Here is a 25,160-nt window from a genome sequence, read left to right as displayed (position 1 = left end):
GGAGCCGAACGGGATCGTTAAGGGGGAGCCAGGCCCTTGCAGGACTCATTAACAGCCCTAAATGAAATTTGGAGCTTTATGATGGCCATTTACATGCATAATAGGCCTACCATTCTAGGGGTTGCTTGACAGATACAGAGTGCGGCGAGAAGTCATGCGAGACACCCGGTTTAAAAAACGGACCAGCGTCGCCTATCCGTCTCCGCTAATGACCTGGCGGGGGCCGCCGAATGGGGAAATACTGCCGAGTTTTGAAAATTGAACGCAGTCCAAAGCGCAAATGTAAATGAAAAGAGCGTTAATGTAGGGGAGCGCAGAGAGAGAGAGAGAGAGTTATCATTATCGCGATCATAGGAAAGCTGTAAAAGAAATCAACGCCACATTAGCACATCTGCTACAGTTAGTTTGCTAAACCAGCGATTTAGTATCAGATCTTTAACGGGATTTGAAGTATTGGGAGCGCTGAATCTACTGAGCCCATTATTCCCATCATCAACACTGAGGGAAAATATGAAACCTGCACTGCCCAGATGGCAACTTTGACTACAGTCACTGCTATTTGCCAGTACAAACAACACCTCTGGGTTACTTGCAAAGAAGCTCACCACTCGGTCGAGACCTGTTACTAATTCATTGAAACTGCATGAATCAAAGCCCTGTCGAGCCGGAGCACTTCAGCCTCAGTATCATTTCTTCACATCGCATGTGGAAGCAGAGGTGGGGACGCGAAGGTAGCGCCAAAAAGGAGAAGCGGAGCTCAGAGTGTGGCGGGGTTGACTCACATCGAGAACGCATAAAAGGTTGAAACGGAGGAACCACAAACAGAAGTGAAATGCTCATTATGCCGTCACCTCCATCTTGTCTCTCGAGGAAAAAAAAAAAGAGAAAAGAACAGGCTGCAAACACAATGAGCCTCCATTTTATGTACACACACACACGGTCTAAGGACGGCGACTGAAAATAGAATGACACTTGAGTACAGTGTCTAGGTCCTGCAACAGTGGTACAGGGTGGGACTCGCATGCTTTTGTCCTCTCCTTCCCTTTTTTGCGCTGAGACACCAGCCCACAAAAGCCCCATGTTGGAGAATGGCACTAATTGTAAAATGTCTGGCAATGATTCTCCTCCCAGTGCTTTCCATCAAGAGAAAACCACATGGCTCTCTCATTTGTGCGAGCTGTTTAGTACCACCATTTCATTTTATCTGTGCAGTGTGGAGGGAAAACTCTGGTTTGGTAATAGCAGTAGAAGAAGAGTTTGAGTTTTCACTAGAATCAGACAGAAAAGCTGGAATATATGAGAGGATATGTGACTTCTATTGTTTTCATCCAGTTCATCCCCATCCTACGATCATCTTCTCCTATTCCTTGCTTTATGCTTGTATGCGGCTTTATTTGACTTGTACTTTTTGAAAATATTATGGTAGTTTTAATGGAACAAATTGATATAGAAGCTTTTTTAAATGTTGAGGAAATTTCAAATTGCTAGAAAATCTATTTCAATCTCATATCATTATCTTAACATTATCAGCAGATACTCATATCCTGTGCTGACTTATAGAGCTTTCAGTGCTTTCTTCCTTCCTTTCCTTTCTTTCTTTCTTTCTTTCTTTCTGTATTTTCTGTATTACTCAATGTAATAACGCTCATCTTTTCAGTTTTGTTTTTTTTCTGAAATCTCACTGAATACTTGTATACTATGTGGTTGCTAAACACATTTTGTGAACAACATATATTACATGTAAGGAACGCACTATACTGTACCACCAAGCACACACACTTTCTTCCAGAAAATACACTCTGTCTAGTGTAACTGTGAAACATGACAGCCTCAGCTGCTCTTTTGCTATTTGCGACACTAATTTGTTGATACTGTCCCGCAGTGTAATCGCTGGATCACGCATCAATATATTTAGGATAATCGGCTTCATCTTGTGACTTGATTGACTCATACAAGGACTATTAAAAAAAGAAATAAAGCGGCAGAGAGAAGTTCCTGTTTGAGGACTCTTTGCTTTTGAGGAAGGAAGTTTTAAAAAGTTAAGTGACCTGGCCCACACAGGAGAGGAGGGGTGTGGGGGGTGGAGGATTCGAGCAGGGCCCCCCTTCACCCCCCCCCCCACACACACACTCCCTCCTTCTCTGTTGTGGGGGGGGGGTGGCGGCGGTAGCGGGGGGTTGTATATCCCTCCTTTGAAGGGGGAAGCTTATGATACTTGTGACTCCTGTTGAGGAATCACATGAGAAGGCCCAGGAGGAACAAACACAATAGGCACAGTATATAGTACACCCCCACTGGCCTGCCTATCCCTCATTATCTGGAAAATACCTTCACATTATGAGCCGTGGTGAATGGAAAGAGGTGCTTGTTAGCTGTCAGGGCGGCCCGGCACACGGAGCATTCCGACTGACTTAGCCTGGAGCGCCGGGGCGCTGTCGTCATACTTCACATTTATCGCAAAACTGCGTTAGGCAGTCGGAGTGTCGATTAAATGCCTCTCTCTCTTCTCCTCCGCAGATGAAAGGAAGGATGAATACGAACCCTTGGGGCCGGAGGGGTCTCTCCATGCTGTGGGAAATGGTACAGGTGAGCCCCGCTGCGCGAAAGAACCCCACCCCACCCCCACCCCGCCGCCGCCAGCATAAAATCACCCAGCAGCAGCGTGAAATAGAGAGGGCGTGATTATTCGCCGAGCTAGTGATGCGAGGCGTTCAGGTGATTTACCTAATAGGAACGCACTCCCACAGAGGCGGGAGAGATGCTGCATGGTGCATCAAAGCGAGAGGGGAAAGAAAACATTTGTAAGTGCAGCCGCAAATAACATTTTGCTGCAAAATTGAGTTTTGACCCAAATCGTATTTGTTCGGTTCATGTTCTTTTTAAATTGGTTACGAGACAATAAATTGTCCGTTTCGCCCGTGCGGCGACTCGCAATTTTTTGGCGCAGTTGAGCCTTTTAGCAGCAAAAACCTCCCTTGACTTGAGGGACCTTCTATATAGAAGCATGGAAAAGCCAACAGCAAAATACAATATGAGGAAAACTAAACATAAACTAAAACATATGTTAGATATGTTTTAGTGTGAAACATATTCAGCAGTCCCAATAAATGCAGTTGATAGATCATATGCTCTTATACATTTTTGTTAACTCTAATCACATTTTCTGTTTGAACAATGTTGAGAAAAATTTCAAGCAAGCTCAGCGAGCCCTGAGAATCTAATTTGGCCTTAACCGAATTACCATGTACACTAAACATCTAAGTGAAACGTTAAAAAGCTTTTTTCCACCGTCCAAGATGGCTCACTTAACAGTGCGCATCACTTAATAGTGAAATTATCTGTTATCTATCATCTTATTTTTCATCGTGGAGACCATTACACGCTATCATTAACGCTAACTTAAATGTATACTCCCCCTCTAAGTAGTGCCCTAATGATTTCCTCTGCGATCCTCACCACAATTACAGCAGCCTGTTTTCCTCTGGACCATGTTAACATCTTTCAATACAAGCGGGGGGAGGGGGGGGGGACCACTGCTTATCAGCTTCTTTATTGTGTATTCCTCTGTTCAGTCAAGGGACTCGAAGGTGTCTCGGAGCTGGACGAGTACTTCTTGAAACGTAAGCTGGAGGACGGCGACGGCCACCCGGCCACCATCGCCGAGTACTTGCAGCGCGGCGACACGGCCATCATTTACCCGGAGGCCCCGGAGGAGGTGACGCGGCTGGGCACGCCCGAGGCCGTCGGCCAGGACGAGAATGAGAACGGTGAGAGTCCAAGGAAGGAGAACAAGTCGTAAAATGTAGGCAAAGATATGTACAAAGGTGGAATTGTAGACCTGGGACGGACTCTTTAGCAAGTCGATTCTTATTTTACAGTTTTTTGACAGCCAAATGGCTCAAATTCAACATGATAAAATGACTTATTACACTTGGTCCACTAACAAAAATAAATATGGTTTGGATTATTTATTCCCAGCAAACATTTAGACGTTGAATAGATGTTGAAACGTTGAGGAAGTTGAGGAGATGTCCGTCTCCCATCATTTTGTGAAATCAGGACCTAAATATCTTTCTGATATCAGTTCAAAACAGTTTCCGAAACTGTTTCATTTTTATTTTCATTTCATTTTATTTATGTGACTCAGGACCATGATCACATGGTATGGAGCACCATATGATCTTCAATATATCAATATCTTCAATATATTTGCATATGATGAAAATTTTGTGCTCTATTGGGTTGATGTTTAAGTTGACCTCCTCCTGCACGTCGCCGTCCGTCAAATGCTTACTAGCTTCTTCCGAATAACTCAAATCCAGGAAATAGACTGCTGCGCTGTATGGCTTACATGCTGTAGTTTCAGCTCTTGTGTGTTTCTCTCTGTAAGCCTCAGAGGAAGACGTGACCCTAAGGTTCAGGGGGTCGCAGTTAAACACATTACGCTTTCTTCCTGTTCCACTCCAGACCGAGCTCTTTGGCCATTAGACTCCATTCACTGACCTCTGACCTCTCCTCTTCTTCTTCCCCTGCGCAGACCTGCCACCCGGCACCCCGGACGATTTTGCCCAGCTCCTGACCTGCCCGTACTGCGACCGGGGCTACAAGCGCCTCACGTCGCTGAAGGAGCACATCAAGTACCGCCACGAGAAGAACGAGGAGAGCTTCCCCTGCCCACTGTGCTCGGAGACCTTCACCCATCGCACGCAGCTGGAGCGCCACATGGCCACACACAAGCCAGGGAGGGACCAGGTAAGACATGGGACCATTTTCCCGTTTTTTTTTCGTTCTTCCCTCTTAATCCGCCCCTCTTTTCTTCCTCTACTTCTTCATTTCAGATCTGTGCTTTTCTTCCATTTGAAAAAGTGCCATTTTCCACACTGCCCCCTTAATTTGTTTTTTTTCCCTTCTCCTGTTAATTTTTTCTAATTAGACTTGCTTTAATGGTTTCCTCATGGTGACTCAGTGCACTTCTGTGGAATCATATTCTCTTGAGTGAATGATTAGCTTCATTTCCTGCTGCCGTCGTTTTTTTTTTTCCCCGTTTAAAAACAAGTTTAGTTTTCATTTCTTGTTCTTTTAAAAAATCAGACCCTGCACTGCTTGTTAGCAGCTGCATTTTGTTGTGCTCCCCCAAGCTTCCGCCTACAGTGAGGCATGCGTGGGATGTGCAAGCATATTGACTTCCCCGGGCCATCTGACTTTTTACATCAGCTGTTGCTGGAACTGGAACTGGAACAGATTTGATTAGAAATTAGCACTAATAAAGATAGTGCTAGATATAGGCCATTTCCTATTATTTCAAGCATTGCTTTCTCTCTGGTGGAAATGTCTCACATCGGCGATTTTGTACAGAGTCTCAATATGGTGGAGGGAGTTGAATAAAAAGCTAGTTTTTACGCGGCCCAAATGTACTGCACATGCCTCTTTCCTGCCCCTTTGCGATCCAAAATTCATATTAGACCATGTAAATAAGCAGTGAATCATTCAATTTTCCAATTATGCTGTGATTATAATGAGATTTCCTGAGTTAAGCCTGTCAGCTTCGGACCTCAAATTCGCCTGAGCTCACCGTAACAGAAGCAGTGACTTCCCTCTAACCCCCTCCCCTTACCTGACCCCCCTCCCTCCCCCCCCCACCTCCCCTCCCCTTATGACTGCCTTAAACAGGAGCAGATGGTCTTTTCCCCAGTGATTTGGAGTATCATAATCCCCAAATGACTTTAAGTGCTTGTTTATTTGTGTACTTCCTCTTAGTTAAATGGTTAAAGGAAGACTAAGGAGAGGTCATGTGACTCCAGAGTGGATGTAAACTGAGAGCTACAGAGCTAATGTGTGGAAAGACATACTTTTTATATTTATCATATAGGCTTATGTGGTAGAAGGAAATTAATCTATCAAAATTGCTCCCTCCATAGATTTTAGATGGAACATTTTATACCGAATCTATATTCCTTAAGTCACATGCAGATCACACATTCATCATATACAAAGAAGGGATTGCTGATATTTTTTTAATTTGCCTTTCAACATGCTCCCACTCTTTTCGCATAAACTTTTCATTTGCTCGGGGGCCGGCATCTCCCTTTTCAGTGTTCCTGTTTGTTTATCTCGACGTATTTGAATTTAAAATGCAGGAAACGCACCTACACTAAACTGTTACCTTTGAACAAAGTCAGCCCACACTGTTTTTAGAATGTGATAAATTGGTCGCTCACCAGTTAGATTACAGAATTTACGATGTTAAATCAAAGCTCACGAAGCCGTGTGAAGAGCTTTTGTTGGTATCAGTACTGGTTTAGAAAATACTATTAAAGCAAAATTAAAATGAATCATTATTTTTGTTTCACAGTCACTACCTCGTAATCTCCCTCCCCGTCTTCTAAGCAACTCCTACTCTTCCTCGATGGGGTAGCACTGATATGAAAACTATTATTTTATCTCCACAGCCCCAGCTGCTGAATGAGGGTGCTGGCAACCGCAAGTTCAAATGCAATGAGTGTGGAAAAGCCTTCAAATACAAGCATCACCTGAAGGAACATCTCCGCATTCACAGCGGTAGGTATTCCCAAGTCGGGTTCTGCCCCCATTACAGAATGTTTTCAAATGACTGTAGATAACTTTCTTTCATGTCATGAAGAGTAAAATTGATAATGTTCCTTTTCGGCTTCTGCGAATGACTCATTCCATTTTAGAATAGGTCGCTAGACCTGTTTCATAACTGAGTAATTCAGCCATATGGATGAGATCAAAGCCCAGCAAGCTGAGAGCTGAATGAAAATCAAGTAGAAATAAAAATGGTTCACACATTATAATTGACTTTTTTGCTCACTTGTAATCTCTTTAGATACAATTCACTATAAATGATTTTATACTTGTTCTTTTTAACTATATTTTCTCTTTCAGGAATAACTCTAATCCTTTATAGTTACATGATTGATTCATATTTACATATTTAGGTCAAATAATTCTGCTATAATTCTGTAATGTTGTTGCTAAAATACTGATAGTATAGTGATATTAAAAAAATTATATATTTCATTTATATTTCAATGACAAAATCTCAAACAAAAAAATATTCATGCTTAATGTTATCTTGCAGGTGAGAAGCCATATGAGTGCTCCAACTGTAAGAAGCGATTCTCCCACTCTGGGTCCTACAGCTCTCACATCAGCAGCAAGAAATGCATCGGCCTGATTGCTGTCAATGGACGGGTACGCAATGGAAACAATGCCAAGCCTGGCTCCTCCCCTAACTCCACCACCTCCTCCCCTGGCAGCCCTGCTCTGGCCCAGCTCCGTCACAAACTGGAGAATGGGCGGCCGCTAGGCCCACAAGACCAACAGGGTCAGCTTGACATCAAAGCAGAGCCTATGGACTTCAATGACTACCGGCTACTGATAGCTTCTCAGCACGGATTTGGGGGACCAGGAGCCTACATGAATGGAGCCGGCCGTGGTGGAAGCCCCCTGGGAATCCATAGCTCCTCCCAGAGCCCCCTGCAGCACCTGGGAGGCATGGGGCTAGATCTCCCCTTGCTGGGCTATACAGGGTCTCTTGGGAACAACCTGAGTGAAGTGCAGAAGGTCCTCCAGATAGTGGACAACACAGTGTGCAGGCAGAAGATGGATGGGAACCCGGAGGAGATCTCCAAGCTCAGGGCCTACATGAAGGAGCTGGGAGCCCAGATGGAGGAGCAGAAGCTGGCTCTCTCCTCTCCGCGGGCCAGCTTTCCATTAGTAGGCCATGGCAGCCCCACCAAGAGTATTATCGACTACACGCTGGAGAAAGTCAATGAAGCCAAGAGCCTGATTGATGACTCCAAGAGGCAAATGGACATCAAGAAGGAGAAGTCAAACCACTCCATGGATCTCAGTGAGGAGAAGTCCCACGAGAGTCAGGCCCAGTTCCTGCCATTCTCCTGTCAGTATTGCAAGGACACCTTCCCTGGGCCCATCCCACTGCATCAACATGAGCGCTACCTGTGTAAAATGAACGAGGAGATCAAAGCAGTCCTGCAGCCCACTGAGAGTGTTCCTCCCAGCCGCAGGGGGGTAATGCCATCAGAGCAGCAAGCTGCGCTGCTGTCAGAGAGGGGCGCCACCAGCCCCGTTAACCCCTTTAAGGACCATGTGTCAGTGCTCAAGGCCTACTTCGCCATGAACACTGAGCCCAACTCAGAGGAACTTCTGAAGATTTCGATTGCTGTGGGCCTTCCTCAAGAATTTGTGAAGGAATGGTTCGCGCAGTGGAAGAGCCAAAACAACCATGGAAGCAATCTGAGGAAAAGGTCACCCCCACCTGACCGTGGTGGCCCCGAGGTCAACCACAGCCTGAACCGGTCACCATTGTCTTTGGCACAGCAGCAAATGTCACTCTCTGCCATGGATTTACATGGAGGCTCCACTAATGGTGATGCCTCCCACAGACTTTCAAAGGCCCACCAGTTTACAGCCAACAGGCAGACCGGGGACAAACCACTAGACACCTTGGACCACTTGAGGAGCAGCACTCCATCACCCCTCAACCTCTCCTCTACTTCTTCAAAAAACTCTCAGAGTAGCTCTTACACTCCAAACAGCCTAGCTTCTGAGGATGCCCATGGAGATATACCATTGGATCTGTCCCTGCCAAAACACATGGCACACAAGGGCATCTCCATGGGAGAAAAGCGGCACAAACCCAATGGTTTCATTGTCGAACGCAACGGCGATGCATCAGTGAGAGAACAGGGGACTGGGCCCCTGGATTTGGTCAACATCAAGAAGGAGTTCCTTGGCTCCGACAGCAACACTGGAGGGAACACTGGCCATCACCTAGAGAAGAGTACCAGTCCCATCTTTGGGATCAATCCCTTTGCTGGTCCCATGTACACATCCCTGCCACCTCACGGAGCCTTCCCTCCACCCACCTTCATGTCTCCAGCCCAGGCCAGCATCCCAGGCCTCAGGCCCTACCCAGGGCTGGACCCAATGAGCTTCCTGCCTCACATGGCCTATACTTATGCTACTGGGGCAGCCACATTTGCTGAAATGCAGCAGAGGAGAAAATACCAACGGAAACCAGGTTTCCAGGTAAGCTAGCAAACTAAGTGATTTTAAAACCATTCAGGATTATTTAGTTTAGTGTAATTACATCGATCCAAATTATGTTAGATGTTTGAAAAGTAATATGTTCCATCAAAATAATATTCTTTTTCAGTTCGTGTTCAGGTTTTTTCCTCATTGATTCTCTAAGGATTATTATTTGGTCGCATTGATAATTCAATTACATATGTTTACACGGGAGCTGTCTATCTTGTAAATACAATCCCCACAAAACACAGCATTTAGAACGCCCCATATGTTGCCCTTTTTAAGTGTCTCCTGGCTGAAAGGGACTTACCCAGGTTGGGCCCACTAAGCTCTGTCCAGACTTGGGATAATGGTCGGACCAGAAGGTGTCTCTTCATGTCGAGGTGACAGGTGCGGATTACCAAAAGCATTGAAAAATCTGCTTGTCTCTCACAGGGGGAGCTACTGGACGGCACCGCAGACTATCTGTCAGGCCTGGAGGACCTGACAGACAGCGATTCGCTCCTCTCCAGGAAGAAGATTAAGAAGACTGAAAGTGGTATGTACGCGTGTGACTTGTGCGACAAAACATTCCAGAAGACCAGTTCCCTCCTAAGACACAAATATGAGCACACAGGTATATAACATTTGGACACTTCTTTTTTACCCCACCCCCTATGCTTTTGTGCCCTCTCCCCCCCTCATATTTTATGTCTTAAAACTCTACTTTTTGTTTCATTCTTTCCCTTTTTCTTTTTTCTTTTTGTCACATAGCTCCCCACTTGTAGTTCTTACATTTTTTTTATTTTATTTCTCTCTTCCTTTACTCTTTTTTTGTTCTCTGTATTCCAAACCATGGCCTTTAACATGTTCCTTTCTTTTCAACAGGGGGTAGGGATCTTTTAATACGTAAAGGATTACATAAACATTCAGTGGCCCAAATATAAACATTTTCTATGGCATTCCATTCATACTGTATCGTGTGTGTGTGTGTGTGTGTGTGTGTGTGTGTGTGTGTGAAGGGGAGGGGGGTCAAAGAGAGAGAGAGAGAGAGAGAGAGAGAGAGAGAGAAAGCTTGTCTGCATGTCTGTTGCAGTGTCTGTGTGTTTGTGCATGTTTTGAGTGTCACTGGGGAACAGGGCAGATCAAAAACAAATATCAATTTTCTTCAAAGGTACAGAGATAGCTGTGGTCCATTTCTCAATTCAAAAGGGGTATGACATAAATAGACCAGTAGCCATTTCACAGGTAAACTATCCTCTAGCCTTTAGTCTACTTGCGCGTGCACTGTAAGAAAAAATAAAGTGCACCATACCCAGCAAGCATTTGACAGATGGCGACATGTAGGAGGTGGCCAAGTTCAACCCCTTTGGTTTACATGACGTGCAGGTACGTCAACCCAAACAAGCACAAAATCTTCACAATATGATATTATGGCATGGTAAAAATTCATATTAAAACAGCTTTGGAAACTGTTTTGAACTGACAGAAAGATATTTAGGTCCCAATTTCACAAAATCATGCAGGTAGCAGCTATGGACGACTTTCAACTTTCAGTATATCATATATTTACATAATTTTTGGTGTTTTTTGTGTTGTATCATCTAAATGGCTGCTGGCTACTTTCAGCCATGCAGATATACTTACACCACTGACCTCTTGCTCACTCATTCTGACTTATTTATCAGAATGCCAGGTCCCCAGGAGACTTGCCTGTGTGGCATTTCTTTTTTAAAAAGAGAAGATGTGACCTATTCTACCTCTCTTTCACTAAGTTGCATCATCCCTCGCTCATATCCCCCTGTCACTCAGTGCAGGAATGCTCGATGAGGAATCCGCCGTCTCGTTTATTTTTGCCCCACCATGGGGGTGTGTGTGTGTGTGGGGGGGGGACACTTTAAGTATGCCAACTATGGAAGATGTTACAGGCATTCCAGGGCTATTTGTGGCTAAGATTTGCCTGCATGTGTGTGAGTTTGTGTGCCTGCGAATGCGGGGAGGTGCGCATGTGTGTATGCACATACTGCTGCGTGGTTGTCTGCATGTGTGTGACTATTGGCATTCGCAGGATGGAAGGCGTTTGTGCATGTGTGCGTGGGATGTGCGCTTTGGACGGCTGTCAGTATACAGGCCTATTGGTTTGGCATAAGAGACCCATCCTGTTAGATAGAAGTCAGATGGAATAAATTTCCGGTAGTGAGTGAGTAGTAGTAAATCCAGGAGGCAGTGTGTGTGCTTGCAACTGTGCACTGTGCGTGTGTGTGTATCCGTTTGTATGTAGGCTACGTGTGTATGTGTGTTGTGTTCGTCTATGCTTGAGTGTGAGTACATGAGGAAGGGGGCTGGTGTTACGGGTGTGAAGTTCCTCCCACAAATACACCCCGCCATACTGTCATGCGAAGGATGCCTAATCCTAGTCAGTTTTTAATCTGGTCTATGATGTCATGAAAACACACTCTTGTCAGCCAGGCCAGGTTTCACCTTGCCCGGTGCTCCAGGCATCTGATCTGTCCGGCTTAACTTGCCGCGGTCACAGACGGACCACATAAAGTAATGAGGCTTCTTATTTCCCGGCACCTTCCTCCTAAGCAGCGGCTGAAATTAGCTCCGAGATTTTCATGAGATGGCAAGCTCGGGTCTTTAAGAGTGGACTTTGCCTTACATGTATTCAAATTCAATGTGGTTCAAAGTGGCATTTTTACAATGTTGTTGTGTTTTTATGCTTGTCATGTTCCTTTTACTGTTATGGGAGGGTACAGTCTTCCTTCCATAATGTGATATCAATACATAGCAAACATTAAGTCTTATTATGTCCTTAGTCATCCTTAGCTGCATAGGTTTGTTAACATTTTCAGTTTCCAAAGCTGTTTTATTATGAATTTTTACCTTGTCATAATATCATATTGTGAAAATGCTGTGCTTGTTTGGGTTGATGATGAACCCGCATGTCATGTAAACCTAAGGGTTTGCACACCAAATGCTTGCTGGGTGTCTAAGCACTCAACATGCACTTAACATATAAATGAATATGTCCGACCACCTTGATGATATTGCATGTACTCTGAAATGTTATGTGCAGCATCTTGCTTTGTATTTGTGTTGCGTCTCCAGTGGAGAGAACCCATAGTAACACCTCCTCTCCCCTGTTTCTCGTGTCTCCCCAGGCAAGCGGCCGCACCAGTGCCAGATCTGCAAGAAGGCCTTCAAACACAAGCACCATCTCATCGAGCACTCGCGCCTGCACTCCGGCGAGAAGCCCTACCAGTGCGACAAGTGCGGCAAGCGCTTCTCGCACTCGGGCTCCTACTCGCAGCACATGAACCACCGCTACTCCTACTGCAAGCGGGAGGCCGAGGAGCGGGAGGCGGCGGAGCGGGAGGCCCGGGACAAGGGCGCCCTGGAGCCCACTGAGCTGCTGATGAGGCGGGCCTACCTGCAGGGCCTGGGGCCCCTGGGCTACTCCGACCCCGAGGACCAGCAGGAGGACGGAGGCGGCACCATCCTGCGGGACGGCACGGAGGGGGGCGTGCGAGGACGGGAGCGGGAAGTGGACGAGGCGTACGAGGAGGTGACAGACAGACAGGAGGCAAGTTTCAGGGAAGGAGAGGAGGAGGAAGAGGACGAGGGCGACAGCAGGAGCCTGGGTACGCAGATGGACTCGACGAGGGATGAAGACGAGGGCAAGGATACGACGCATTCGATGGATGAGAGTTCAAGAGAAGGGAAAACAGACGGCAAGTCGGACCAGGAGGAAGCGGACTGATTCCGAGCGGCGCGGTTGAGGGAAGAAGAAAAAAAAAAAAAAGCTTTCAGCAAATATTTGTCACGTCGGTTTGTTTCTTTTTCCTTTTTCCTTTTTTTTATCTCTCCAGCAAACACGAAACGTGCTGTGTTTCAGAAAAGACAAAGGCGGAGGCTCGATCTTAGGAGGAGCTCTGTGTTCTTTTTTTTTTTCTGAAGATTGTAAAGATGGACTCGAGATGCAATGTGGTGACTGCCAACATCAGAGTCGTGATAACAAGCTGGGTGGGATTGTTTAAAAATCCACATTATGCAAAAAAAAAAAAAAAAAGAGAAGTAATAATGATTATCATTATAATTAAAAATGAAATGAAGCTGTTTTTAATGTACAGTATTATAAAGGCCTAAAAGCTGTGTGGTGCTATAATGTTCTTAACCTTTCTGTGTCTCATTGTGTTCATACCCCCAAACCAGGAAATTGCACTCTGCCCCCCTTAATCACTACAAAAAGACTTTTGAAAAGAAAAAAAAAGAGAGAGAGAAAAAAAAAAAAAAAGCCTATGGATATTTATACCGAGCTTGAAGACTCGGTAGCAGTCCGTCAGTGTTGTATTTTGTCTGCCACTTACTGTGATGTCCTTGGTTTTTACCCTCTTTTTTGCAAGGCAAACTAACCACACAATTTTGGGCCTCACAATTTCTTTATGTGACGGAACTTTAAACCTGTGTGATTTTTAATATGTCGATGTGAGTCTTAAAACGTGGACCGGAGAGAGCGAGCGAGCGAGCGGAGGTGGGGGGTGGGGGGTGGGGGTTGGGGGGGGATAACGGAATATGAAGGGCTCCGTAGAAGAAGAGCAGAGAGCCTCGGTGTGTTTTTATTTTCTCAAGAGAAAGCCTTATATGCAAACCTTTTCACCTGTGCGTTTCTGCAAGTGCCATCCTTGTACAGTGTAAATCAGAGTTGACCTGTGTTATCTTTGCTCTGGCTTCAGTATTAAATGAATATTTCACCTTGTTTTTTGAAGTACCTATGTCAGTATTAGCATAGATAGACGGCAGTTAGTTTACATATGTTTGTGCAATTTTCTGTATTTTTCCATGACCTTTTGTCAGTATTACTTTTTTGTTTTTTTGTTTTGTTTTTTTTTTCTTTGTTGATTTTTCCAACATAAAATTTCATTTTGTTATTTTAAAATTACCATTTTATTTATGACTCATTTTATATTTCCTAATTTTATTTATTTCATACTGTAGTGTACAGTATTATAGTTCCTCAAGAAATAGATATATTTTAGTAAAAAGGATTCTGTCATTGACTATTGGAGCAAAATATGAATAGAGAGCGTCTATGGTATTTGGAAATTTTGAATTTTTTTGTTTTTATTTCCTTTCAACTACTGGAAATTCTAAATTTGGGGAACTTTTGATACGATATTGTGAAAACACTGTATTTTTGAGAGTAAAAAAAAAAAAAAATCCACTTTATTCATCCCGCTGAAGAGGTGAAGAGGGACTGTTGATGATGAAATTCCTGAAATGTCTGAAGTATTATTGAATTTTTAATTTCTCTTGGAAATGACCATGCTCGAATAAATGTAGCCAAATTAAATTTTAATAAAGCTGTGTTATTCTTCTTGTACTTCTTCTTCTTCTTCTACCTCTGTTTCATGAACGGGTCGAACAATCATAGATGTCCGGCGATCACGCCCCGCCGCTGTTTTTAGCTTTCCTCATGTTACTGTCAGATTGCTCTTCAGTAAGATCATCACTGAGTTTGCACACATCTAAATAGACATTCCTGTTTCATTAGCATTGAGGCCTATCCACATAGACGAGTTCCATATCTGGCTTTTGTATAAGTCATAACACAAGTACTCTTAGAGGAAAGGATGCTTTTTAATATACCGGTGGTTCTCAACGTCGGATCCGGGGACCTTGAGGGGGATTCCAGGGGGTCCATTGTTAAACTTCACCATCATTTCATTTACAAGAAGTTGATTAGAGAATGAAGAATGACTGTTTTGATCATAGTTTCACTGTTATCTATCTTCCTACAATACAGATAGTCAATTCTGGACAAAATCATATCTAACAATAAAAATATTCTCAGATTCGGCTCAGAGAGGCAAAATGTCATCAAATGGGGGTCCGAATGTGGCCCTAATGTGGACTAAACTAGGGCTCCTTAATATGAAAAAGGTTGAGAACCACTGGACTATATGGCAGTGTGCAGCAGGCTGGAATGTATTGTTCTTGCTGCAGCAGTCAACAGTTGAGGCTTTACAACCGAAACTGTCACACTCACTCTAGGTATTTTCCAGGAGACTATGCCCTGGTTAAAAGAAAACCACATTTTTTTATTTCTGCTGATTGACATTGACACTGCAACAGAGCTACATATGACTCTTACAGGGAGCCCATTTTTTACAAGCTCGTAAGCTCCATGGTTAAATCAGGGAAAGTCTAATTAAAACAATACCTCCTCGCTTTAATAGGCCTACTGTGTAATCTCCCATCTCACTCTAGATGCCATTAATAACTTTCTTTACACTTATGTAATTGTTTGTGCTCAACTTTTACCTTCTGATGTGGAATTGGACTTTATGTGCCAGATTTCTTGGAGCCAGTGTGATAGACTTTATAGAATTACTTAAGGCTCTTTGAAGTTTAAAAAAAACATTGGCTGGAGCTAAAACTGCCACAAGCAAGCAGACAGCCAAACTGGCCATGAACTGTTTGCACAGGCTCTCCGAAGAATTATCCATGACCTTACTAATTTAACTCGCTTAATGAATGCAAATAAAAGCAGGTGAAGAGTTTGCAGTGCTACACACACACACACACACACACACACACACACACACAATGTTGCACATACCTCTTGTGAATTAGGGCTATTTTTATTCGACTTCAGTTATTTCAAACATGAAGAGTGAGCACAGTCATACAGTTAGGCCTGATCTAATAAAAGGAAAATCACTATGATATATACATCATATAATATTCCTATAGGCCTAGTGTATCTGGATACTCAGTGGTGAGTTTACAGTGACCTTATTGTATTTTTTTTAATCTCCTATGCAATCACTATAATATCCCTTATATTATATATACTTTACAGTTTTTCTGTCATATTTGTATAGCGTCTTATTCATAATTTATTGAAGGAATACTGTGGTTCTTTTTTGTAAGGGCTTACCAGAAGGGTAAGAAATGTGAAAAAGAAAAAATAAATAAATAAAATATTGTTTAGATAATAATAGTTTAAATCTGCTTAAACGTTAAAAGACAACAACAAACATAATAATAACAACAACAACAATTATTATTATTATTCTAATAATAATAATATTCAGTGTTAATCAATAGAGTATGGAGTCGTTGGGAGCTTCATAACTGATGAATAAATACAGTCCCATAGTTTTTATTCACACAGGAGGACAAGAACATAGAAGGCGAGGACGCAGCGTGAGGGGCGGTCCCAAAAGTGACGCCACGACGCAGGGCGTGACGTCGCGAGCGCCCTTTCCTACCGGACACATGCAGGAAGAGGTGAGTGTGCTGTTCTGCAATTCATCTTCCATGTGACCGAAGACAACACGTTGTTGCAGCTCGCCTCGCCGCGTTCAGCTCGATATTCCACGCTGTAAACATCGAGGCGGTTGCTTCGACCTTCTGGGAAAATGTCTAGGGTAGTGAGCGGGGGAGTTTGCTGTTAGCTACGCGGTTACAAGTCGAAAAAATCGGGGTTGCAAGTCAGAGAACAGCCTCCTTTAGCCGCTGAGTTGGCCCGGTGTTCTATTTAAAACAGTTAAACTAATACCAAGAAGCTGTATTACTGAGAGTGTGCTACTCTGGCGTCACTAAAGGCGGTTATAGCGTCCTTTGTACAGCATAGACTATCATATGTAACGAATAGGCCACTTACTATACTCTATATTGGCCCGAGTGGCAAGCATTCATATACATATACATCATAACAAGGCGGTAGTGGGCAGGTTTTGATTCTGGATTTGCCTTAAATCATTTGTGCTAACACACAGGATTCCACCTTGCCACAACTCCTCAAACTGACTGAGGAATGAGCTTAGAGTAGAGATAGAAAATAATGCACTTACAGTAGGAAAGTAGTAGAAAATGTCTTGAACTGTTTGCACACAGACACTTGTAAGTTCACATGAATGCTAAGCAGTCCAGTCCAGGCCCAGTCAGAAAATGATTCTTTTCTATTTTCCAGGCACCAGGTGAAAGCTATGCTCCCTTACTGATTTCACCTATTTAAATCCACTTAGGTTATAGCAGGGGATATTAGAAATGAATGGGAGGAGATGGAGTAAATGTAACAAAGTATTTTCAAGCCAATATGAGGAAGGCGGTCCTCATGTTTGCCGCCCTCCATTTATATTGTATAGATTCTACTGAATTTCTGAAAGGAGGTCTACAGTACGCACCCTGCGAAAAGCTCCAAATGTCTTGAGCACTGTTGGACCGTTTCATTTGCCAGACTATTGTACACATCACAGCCCCGCTCTCCCCATCCACGCACGGAGAGATTAGCACATGTCCATGCGTCTGTAATTATAGCTGGAGTCTCTTTCAGTGGATCCTTAAATGATTAGCTTCCACATAAAGCCCGTGCTTGTGAAGTACAAGGGCACGACTCCCTCAATTAAAAGAAGGAAAGTCACTTCTCACTCATTTCACCGCTTTGAAACCTTAATCCGTGGAAAATGTGAGCTTCCTCCCCTTTTCTAATATGAGATCAAAGGAGTTATGAATAGCATTACACGTTCCTTGCCACGATGTGCGAAGCTGCTTAAATTTGCATTGTCAAAGTGAAAGGGCCTTCCATGAGAACACTGAATTAAAAGGTTTTTAGGACACAATATTAGTCAGTGTTTTTTTTTTTTTTCCCCCTCCGTTTGAGCTCTGATCCTCGTGTAATCATGCCAGTCTTGCAGCAGTCTTGATTTTGAGGAATATCTCTAATTCATTGCAGCAATGCGGAGAATAAAGAAAGAAAGAAAAAAAAAAGCCCTCAGATGTCCAAAGGTATTTTTAGACACATTAGGTATGTAACCTATTTCAGATGGGCCCTGCTGCTCCCAAGATGTTTCAATCATAAATAATTGATTCCTTTCAAGTTTCTCAGCACTCGTGACTTTTTATCGAAGGGGATAATGACATGTTTTATCAGCCTATTTTCCCTAAAATGATTCAGTTCCACCTGTGAATTTGTCTCCAGGCATTTTACATTCTTGATGTATCAATCTCTCCCTAACCAGACAGGAGCAATAACCCTTTGATATCTAGGCCTCATAAAATTATAATTAACACACAGATTTGCAATTAATTTTTATATATCCTGTTTGTATGCTGTTGGCACAGTCAAGGAACGCTATTCCTTTTAAAAAAAAGATTATTGTTTGGCATTTTTGCCTTTATTAGATAGTAGTGAAGAGAGTAGGGACGGGACGATATGCTTATGTCATGATACGGTTCAATACACGATACAGTGTAAGAAATAAAAGTTCAATGACAACAAAGTATAACTGCAGAATGATGTTTATTTATGAGCCACAGATCTTTCTAGCGATGCCATTGGCTTGCTAGAATGTAAACAACAATTTAAAAATGTCATTACAAAGTGCAAATAATATAATTTGGATGGAGAGCTTGTGAAATTGTGATGGTGAAGCGTCTCATTTGTGATTACTACAGCAGAATAAAATGGAGCTAATATCGTGATTCATTTTTCTGACCCACAATACGTATTGTCGCATTTTTGTATCGCGATATATTGAATTTTGATTTAGCGTTCCATCCCTAGAAGAGAGACAGGAAAGATTGGGGAGAGGGAGGGAGGTTGACATGTGACGAAGGTCCCAGGCCGGACACCAACCCAGGATGCCCCAATGAACACTATCTATAATCAACTTCATAGATAATTATAGGAAAGTTTCTGGATAGCTGTTGGTGTGTGCTGAACTTTGGTTTGCCGGTATTGGAGGAAATCACACAGGTTCCCCTCCGATCTCGTTTTAAGCAGGACTAAGCCCTCCAAGAGAACATATCAGAAGCAGCCTCCTCCCTGTCAGGCCCCATCCAAGATGATGACCCCCTCCCTCCCACGACACACACACACACACACCCTGGTAGAAGCATGCGTGCACGCAATCCCTGAATGGCTTTAGGGACCGAAAGGGAGGTGTCGGAGTCTGGCACGCACGCTTCAGCGATCTGTGCTTGTTGGCCGTCACCGAAATCCTATCCGGGCCTGCGCCTTGCTCTGGCCCAGGGGCGCAGCGGGGGGTAGAGCGTCTGGCGATGACTGTAAAGTAATAATCGGTGACATTTTCATTTATTTAAATGTCCGTTTTGCCAGTAGTGATTCAATCTATAGCCAGTTTATGAATGCTTTTCCATTGGCTGTTCTAACAGTGGCAGGTGGGTGTTTCCTGGGAAAAATCCCCAAGTGATGCGTTTTATGTTTCGTCCGGAAAAAAAAAACAGAAGAAGAACTGGGTAGTTAGCATGAGCAGCGATAGCCACCATGGCTGAACAGGCAAAGAAAAGAGCGCCACCTACACAAACTTATCAAACATCAACAGAAAATCCAAGCTCCGCCCACACAGTTTGATTGACAGGTGATCTCTGGGAAGTGCAGTGCAGAAACACCACAGCGATGAGGGTTTAGCACCAAAGATGAAGACAAACATTTTTAAAAAAATCTTGCGATTACCACTTTAATCACGATCGGTCCTCACTGTGATGTCTTTGTGCATTTTAGTAAGGAAATGCTGGCTGCCTCCCCTCATGTTATCTGGGCCTATGTAAATGTGGCATTACTGCATGAAATCCCACTACACCTCGGGATATGTGTAATGCGCAACCCTGTGTGTGTGTGTAGAGCAGTTACACCAAAGTATCTTGAAACATTTTTTCTTATCATTAACATTCTTCCCTTCTCTCCATTATGTCAAGTGATTGAGTTGTTTGATGATGAAAATAGTCCTGAAATAGAACAATCTTATTGGTTGACCAGGCCAGCAGAAGTGTGTGTTAACAGTGATGAGATGATATTAGAAGTACATAGTAGCAAATTTGCTGAGCCCACAACTTCAAGACAGCATTACCATCAGCCGCAGCAGAAGAAAAAATTTCCAATATTTGTGACGAAAAATAAAATGTTCCAATAACATATTATTTCGTCTTGTTTCCAGACTAAAATGGAGAGTCAGTTCAATGACTAAGCCTATCTGAACCTCCTCAGCCTGGTTGTGAGATGACTCGTCGGTGCACGCAGTGGCGTTTCAGCTGTTATTAATTCCTTAGTGGTACGACGAAGTGGGGATTCCCTGTCACACCAGTGTGTGTGTGGGGGGAGATCGATGACATTAACCCTTTGTTTCACATCTTGTCGTCTTGGCGTGGAAAAGGTATCGACAGCCTTCCATGTTTGAAGCAGTGGGCGAAAGGTATAGGTGAGGCGAGGTTGCCCGTCAAAGGTCCGTCTGCAGCTGCGAAGCGGTAAGACTGGAATCCCCCGAGCTGACGGGGGTTAAGACTTTCGGTGATTAGTGGGGACTCTTTAATGATGTGTGTGGTGTTAGCCTGGTTGAACTGTTCCATGGCTGAGCTGAATGCGATTTTCAACTTTTGCAGCAACCTTCCTGTTGTCAGAATGGTCACAGAAGCAGCTGAATGCCGGTGATGTCAGTAAATCTAGGCCTCATCGCTTTCTCGTTTTCCACATTAGGTTTTGATTGTGTACCATTCAATGTTTGTTGTCAATGTTTCTATTTTGCTACAATAGGCAATAATAGACTACTATTTTCAATACATTAACCTATGCTTAACCTAGGGTTGAAAAGCCGTCACCCAATTGAACCCTGCTATATTTGTCATCCACTAACAGTCAGCCGGCAATGTTTCGCCATGTCGAGAGAAGGATTGCACAGCTCATTTCATACTTGAGATATGACTTGCATTTAAGAGCTGGAGGGACCAAGATATTGACTGATTGAAAAGTCTGTGGGCGAATGCTGAGTGCTGCGAATACATTACTCCCCATTGTGGGCAGCTAAATGGAAGAATAAGATGGAGAACAACGTGCGATGTAGACGCGGACTGGAAATCATGGGGAGGGAATTCACTGGAAGAGAGATTGCTCCAGAAAGCCCCGCGCCTCGTGTGTGTTCGCGCTGCAAGGCCACGACTCCTTTCTCTCCGTTCCCTCAACCTCGCTTACTCTGCCTTTTCCACTTTGACAGGAACACTGAAGTGTGTAACAACATACAGCATACACAAATAGACCTTATGATGGCATTTCTGGACACAAAATATCTTCCTATAAGGACAAATTGCTACAGATTTTGAACTGTAGATAGAGGGATATGATTACTTTTTTATTATTCTTTTGTCCCGCAGACAATTGCAGCACAAATCCAAGCGAATTTTCTGACTATCATTCTAAGCAGTGATTTTGTCCATTTACCTATCAATTTATCGTCTATTCTTCTTTCAGAATTCGCCTTCCATGAGCAGCGTGCTGCTGGTCGAGGCGTTTTACGGCGGATCCCACAAACAGCTCATTGACCTTCTGAAAGAGAGAGTGGAAGGCTGCGTAGCCTACACCCTTCCGGCAAAAAAATGGCACTGGAGGGCAAGGACCGCCGCCCTGCACTTCATGCAGGCCATCCCAGCCAGTTCCTCATACAGGTACTACTGATCTGGTCCACAGTAGGCTTTGACAGATCTGGATTTTTGAAAGCAGATACAGCAGACAGTTTTGCATTGAAGCTGTATTCAGTGTTTCCCCCTAAATTGTATTCTTCTCAAGGAGGAAAAGCCTCGTAAACAGCATTTAGATCATCGTGGGATATTAAAATTCTTCACTGAAAGCCATAGCAATGATTTTTTTTAGTATGGGAAATGTATTTGGTAATTTCCAGGTCTGGAAAAATATGAAGCAAAATATAACATTTCCTACAGTCACAGAGCCACAGTTACTTCACATGTTTTGTTGTGAAGAATAATCTTCAGCTATAGTGTGATATGGCCTAGTTGCCATTTTGTGAGCTTGGAATTATAAGGTTCTACCTGGGTGGAGTCCAGTTCTGAGATATCGAGCATCAAAGATTTGACATACCAGCTGGCAAAACTGTGATGTGCTTTGTGTCTTTTTAAATATTTCACCCCAAAAGGTAAAAAAAAAATTGAAATAATACTACATAAGCATAAAGATTCAAAGATCAGGAATATGTGCTTAAAAAAAAAGTCAGATAGAACCTTATAATTCCAAGCTCACGATTCGTCATTATCAAGCTACTGTCAGGAAGCATAATTTTCAACACAGTTCAAAATCAATAATCCAGCTAAGAAATTGAAGTTTGGAAAAAGTCTGGAATTTTAAACTGACAAAAAAAAAGTAGGAACCCTGAATGTGTTAGCAGCTCCTTAGGCAGGTTTCAGTGCAGGTTTTACAGACTGACACCCCCGAAGCTGTTGAGTAAAATCAAACGGCAAAATTACTATTGCAGCTGACATGTTGTCACAGTCCAAGCTGCTGTGTGTCTCCGCCATATTGTGAATGTTTAGGTTTACACCAGAAGTGAGAAGGGAATTCTCATTCTTGGTCTGTACAGCGGAATTGGGTGAATACAAAATATATCTTTCTAAAATGCTGAAATCTGACAAACCGTTATGTCTCCGACTTCTACAAAATCGATCATTCATAGACAGAGATTGCTGAAAGGCCCGCAGTCTCTCGCTCACTCCATGTCCGTGTAGTATTGTGTTTTTTTCTGACATCAGAGGGGAAGGACCTACGCTCGGCTGACTCATTCTCAGATTGTGTTTTAAAAGGGCTTTGTGCAAAACAATAATTCACTGTTTCACTGCGCAAGGACCTTATCTTCCCTCTCAGTTTTGAAGAAGTCTTTAGTCCTGAAGCGCTCAGAGCGTAGGCCTCCAGAGAGCTGGGACACATTAGGTGATCTAATATGTAGGCACAATAGAAACTCCCGAGTGGCTCACTAGATCTCTGCTGCGTACTGTGATCAAACAGTCATCTCAGAAATGAGACCAGATATACTGAAACTTAATGTACCCACTCCCAAATTATTCTCTTTTTATTCTTTTTGTTGACTATGTGTGACATTTTTATTATATAATGTGTGACCGTTGGACATTTCCAAGGGGAGTTATCATTTACAGTCTAGGTGTTTTGTGTTCATTATATCTCCATATCATTGTGGGGTAATAGGAATTATTTCTTAGCACTTTGACATGCTAAATAATGCTGAATATTTTTTTTTTTAAGTTATTTATGGGTTATAGATAGCTTTTCATAGGTAAACTAGCCCATTTACAAGAACTTCGTAATGGAAATCAACTTAGTAATGTGGCTCGTATCTACCCACATGTACACACACACACACACACACACACACACACACACACACAAATGTTGTGTAACCTACTTGTCTGATTTGAATCCCGCTTTGTCATCTCTGAAACAGCAGCGCATCGAGCTGAGAGAGAGAGACAGTGGGCGAGGATCAGTATCATGTACAGTAGAGTGGAATTCCAACTCGAAAAGGTCAGAGTTCAGCAGTCAGGGTGAGGAGACAGGTAGAGGAGTCAAATCAGTAGTGAGTGGAGTGAAGAATGCTGCTGAATGATGCTGTGGCCCGTGGAACGCAACGCCATGACATAGGAGTGCAACGTAATACAGTGGCGAAATACGGATATATGATTAGAATGTAATCATGTGAATAAAAAGAAGTTTCTGCATTCGCCTGTTGCTTTTTTCCCCCCCATAACATCTCGTCTTTGATAATTTACGAATCGCTGGCACCACTTTCAATGCCATTTTTTATCTTCTCTTCCGTCTGTGTTATAGAAAGTAAGAACTTGGCACGTTTCAAATCTGGAAAACAATTAGTACATTTAATTATGAGAGAGGTTAAAGCGAATGTTCTGTCACTCCGTCTCCCGCTATGGATTCCTTTAAGTAAGTGCTGCAGGTTTGAACGTCTAATTCTTAACTACACAGGATGTCCCTTTGGACTATTCTTGGCAGGGAGAAAGGTAAAAATAGAGAATTCTCATCTGGTTTGAGTCAAGAGCGCCGCATTACCGAGGAGTTTAGAGGGTGAGGGTGATTTCTGTTACATGTAGTCCTGCAGGCCTCTTTTAGGTTTGATCGAAGGCCCGAGCGGGGCCAGGAAATTGGGCTAATCCCAGGTCTGAAAGGCACGCAGGGGGACGTGATCTTAGCGATGGCTCGTGGACCAGCCACATCAAAGCGGCTCGCTCGTGGGTTTCAAAAAAAAAAAAAGAAGAAAAAAAGTGGGACTGGCTGAGTGATGAAGGGCTGAGCCAAGGTTTGAAGTGGAGGATAGGGGATGGGGTCACTTAGGGAGATGCAGAGCTTCAAAGGCTCTTCTCTTGAGCACACAACAGTAAGAGTGTGGCACGGTGGAGCCAGAGATGTGTGATGCGACTGCAGAGAGGAGGACAGGGCCGCTGTGGGTAATGTCACATCATCTGACAGGGTGTCAAGGAGATGGGCAAGGTTGTATGGAGCGCCCACGGGGAAAGAACTAGTCCTGTTGGTCCAAATAATGGTCTAAATAATAACCGTGTGTTTTATATGCTGGGACGACTGAGAGGTTGGGCCAATGAACATCAGGCCTAGCTGATTGAACAGGAATACAGGAATAGACGGACACCGTTAGGCTTCATTATCCTGACACAATTTTGCTAAGTAAGGGAATTATTGTATTTAATGTTGGCAAGGCATTTCTGTACTGGAAAACTAACTTTTTCATCCGCTGAATTCAACATCTGGTGAATTTCAAAAACCATGTGTGACCGCTGTTCTCTTACCATTCAGTTTGTTTTTTAGAATTGAAAAGGACCTCCAAATGATGCTTTGTTACTTACCAAAGGGGTGATAATTCAAAGAATTCCCAAGTGTAAAGAGATTTCAGGTGATGTAACCTGGCTGTCTCAACAGAATTGAATAGACATGGTTAATCTCTGTGCTGTTTTGAACTGGGAACCGATCATTTTATCACTGATACTTCTGATTGATTCTGGCCAGCTATCTACAGTAACAGCCTAGTTGTAAACACAGCTGATTTGCGCACTAGCTAAGGTACGTAGAAGCTAGTGTAAGCAGTGTCTATGAGTCATATGTTAACATTAACATTGGTTGCTTAGCTAAATTAGCCTGCTAGCTAGTTGGCTACCTAGCTAGAGACTAGGCCTAAAGACAAGACAGGTTACTGTGTCACAGTAACCTACATTTGAAAACAAATCCACCTCATTAGACTGTTCAGTTTTACTGAGAA

At 43.3% G+C, this 25,160-nt stretch overlaps 2 protein-coding genes across 3 annotated transcripts in view; both read left to right on the top strand.

Annotated features, from left to right (window-relative positions):
* Positions 1-14,437, top strand: part of zeb2a (zinc finger E-box binding homeobox 2a) — a 54,563-nt gene extending 40,126 nt beyond the window's left edge. Inside the window, exons 4-10 of one of the 2 annotated variants that reach the window (XM_071914579.2) lie at positions 2,518-2,586; positions 3,573-3,767; positions 4,538-4,752; positions 6,450-6,558; positions 7,103-9,075; positions 9,511-9,691; positions 12,219-14,437. In XM_071914579.2, the coding sequence (XP_071770680.1) occupies positions 2,518-2,586; positions 3,573-3,767; positions 4,538-4,752; positions 6,450-6,558; positions 7,103-9,075; positions 9,511-9,691; positions 12,219-12,817 (3,341 nt within the window). In that variant the 3' untranslated portion in view covers positions 12,818-14,437. The remainder of the gene's footprint in view (positions 1-2,517; positions 2,587-3,572; positions 3,768-4,537; positions 4,753-6,449; positions 6,559-7,102; positions 9,076-9,510; positions 9,692-12,218) is intronic. The other variant, XM_071914580.2, reaches the window with a different exon arrangement.
* Positions 14,438-21,329: 6,892 nt separating this feature from the next.
* The window catches only part of gtdc1 (glycosyltransferase-like domain containing 1), a 29,921-nt gene continuing 26,090 nt past the window's right edge, over positions 21,330-25,160 (top strand). Inside the window, exon 1 of the mRNA XM_071914590.2 lies at positions 21,330-21,519. Within this exon, the coding sequence (XP_071770691.2) occupies positions 21,338-21,519 (182 nt within the window). The 5' untranslated portion in view covers positions 21,330-21,337. The remainder of the gene's footprint in view (positions 21,520-25,160) is intronic.

The sequence above is a fragment of the Centroberyx gerrardi genome, chromosome 10, assembly GCF_048128805.1.
Source record: "Centroberyx gerrardi isolate f3 chromosome 10, fCenGer3.hap1.cur.20231027, whole genome shotgun sequence".
Lineage (NCBI taxonomy): Eukaryota > Metazoa > Chordata > Actinopteri > Beryciformes > Berycidae > Centroberyx > Centroberyx gerrardi.
Note: the sequence above shows the minus strand (reverse complement) of the source record. Positions and strands in the feature narration are given on the sequence as shown.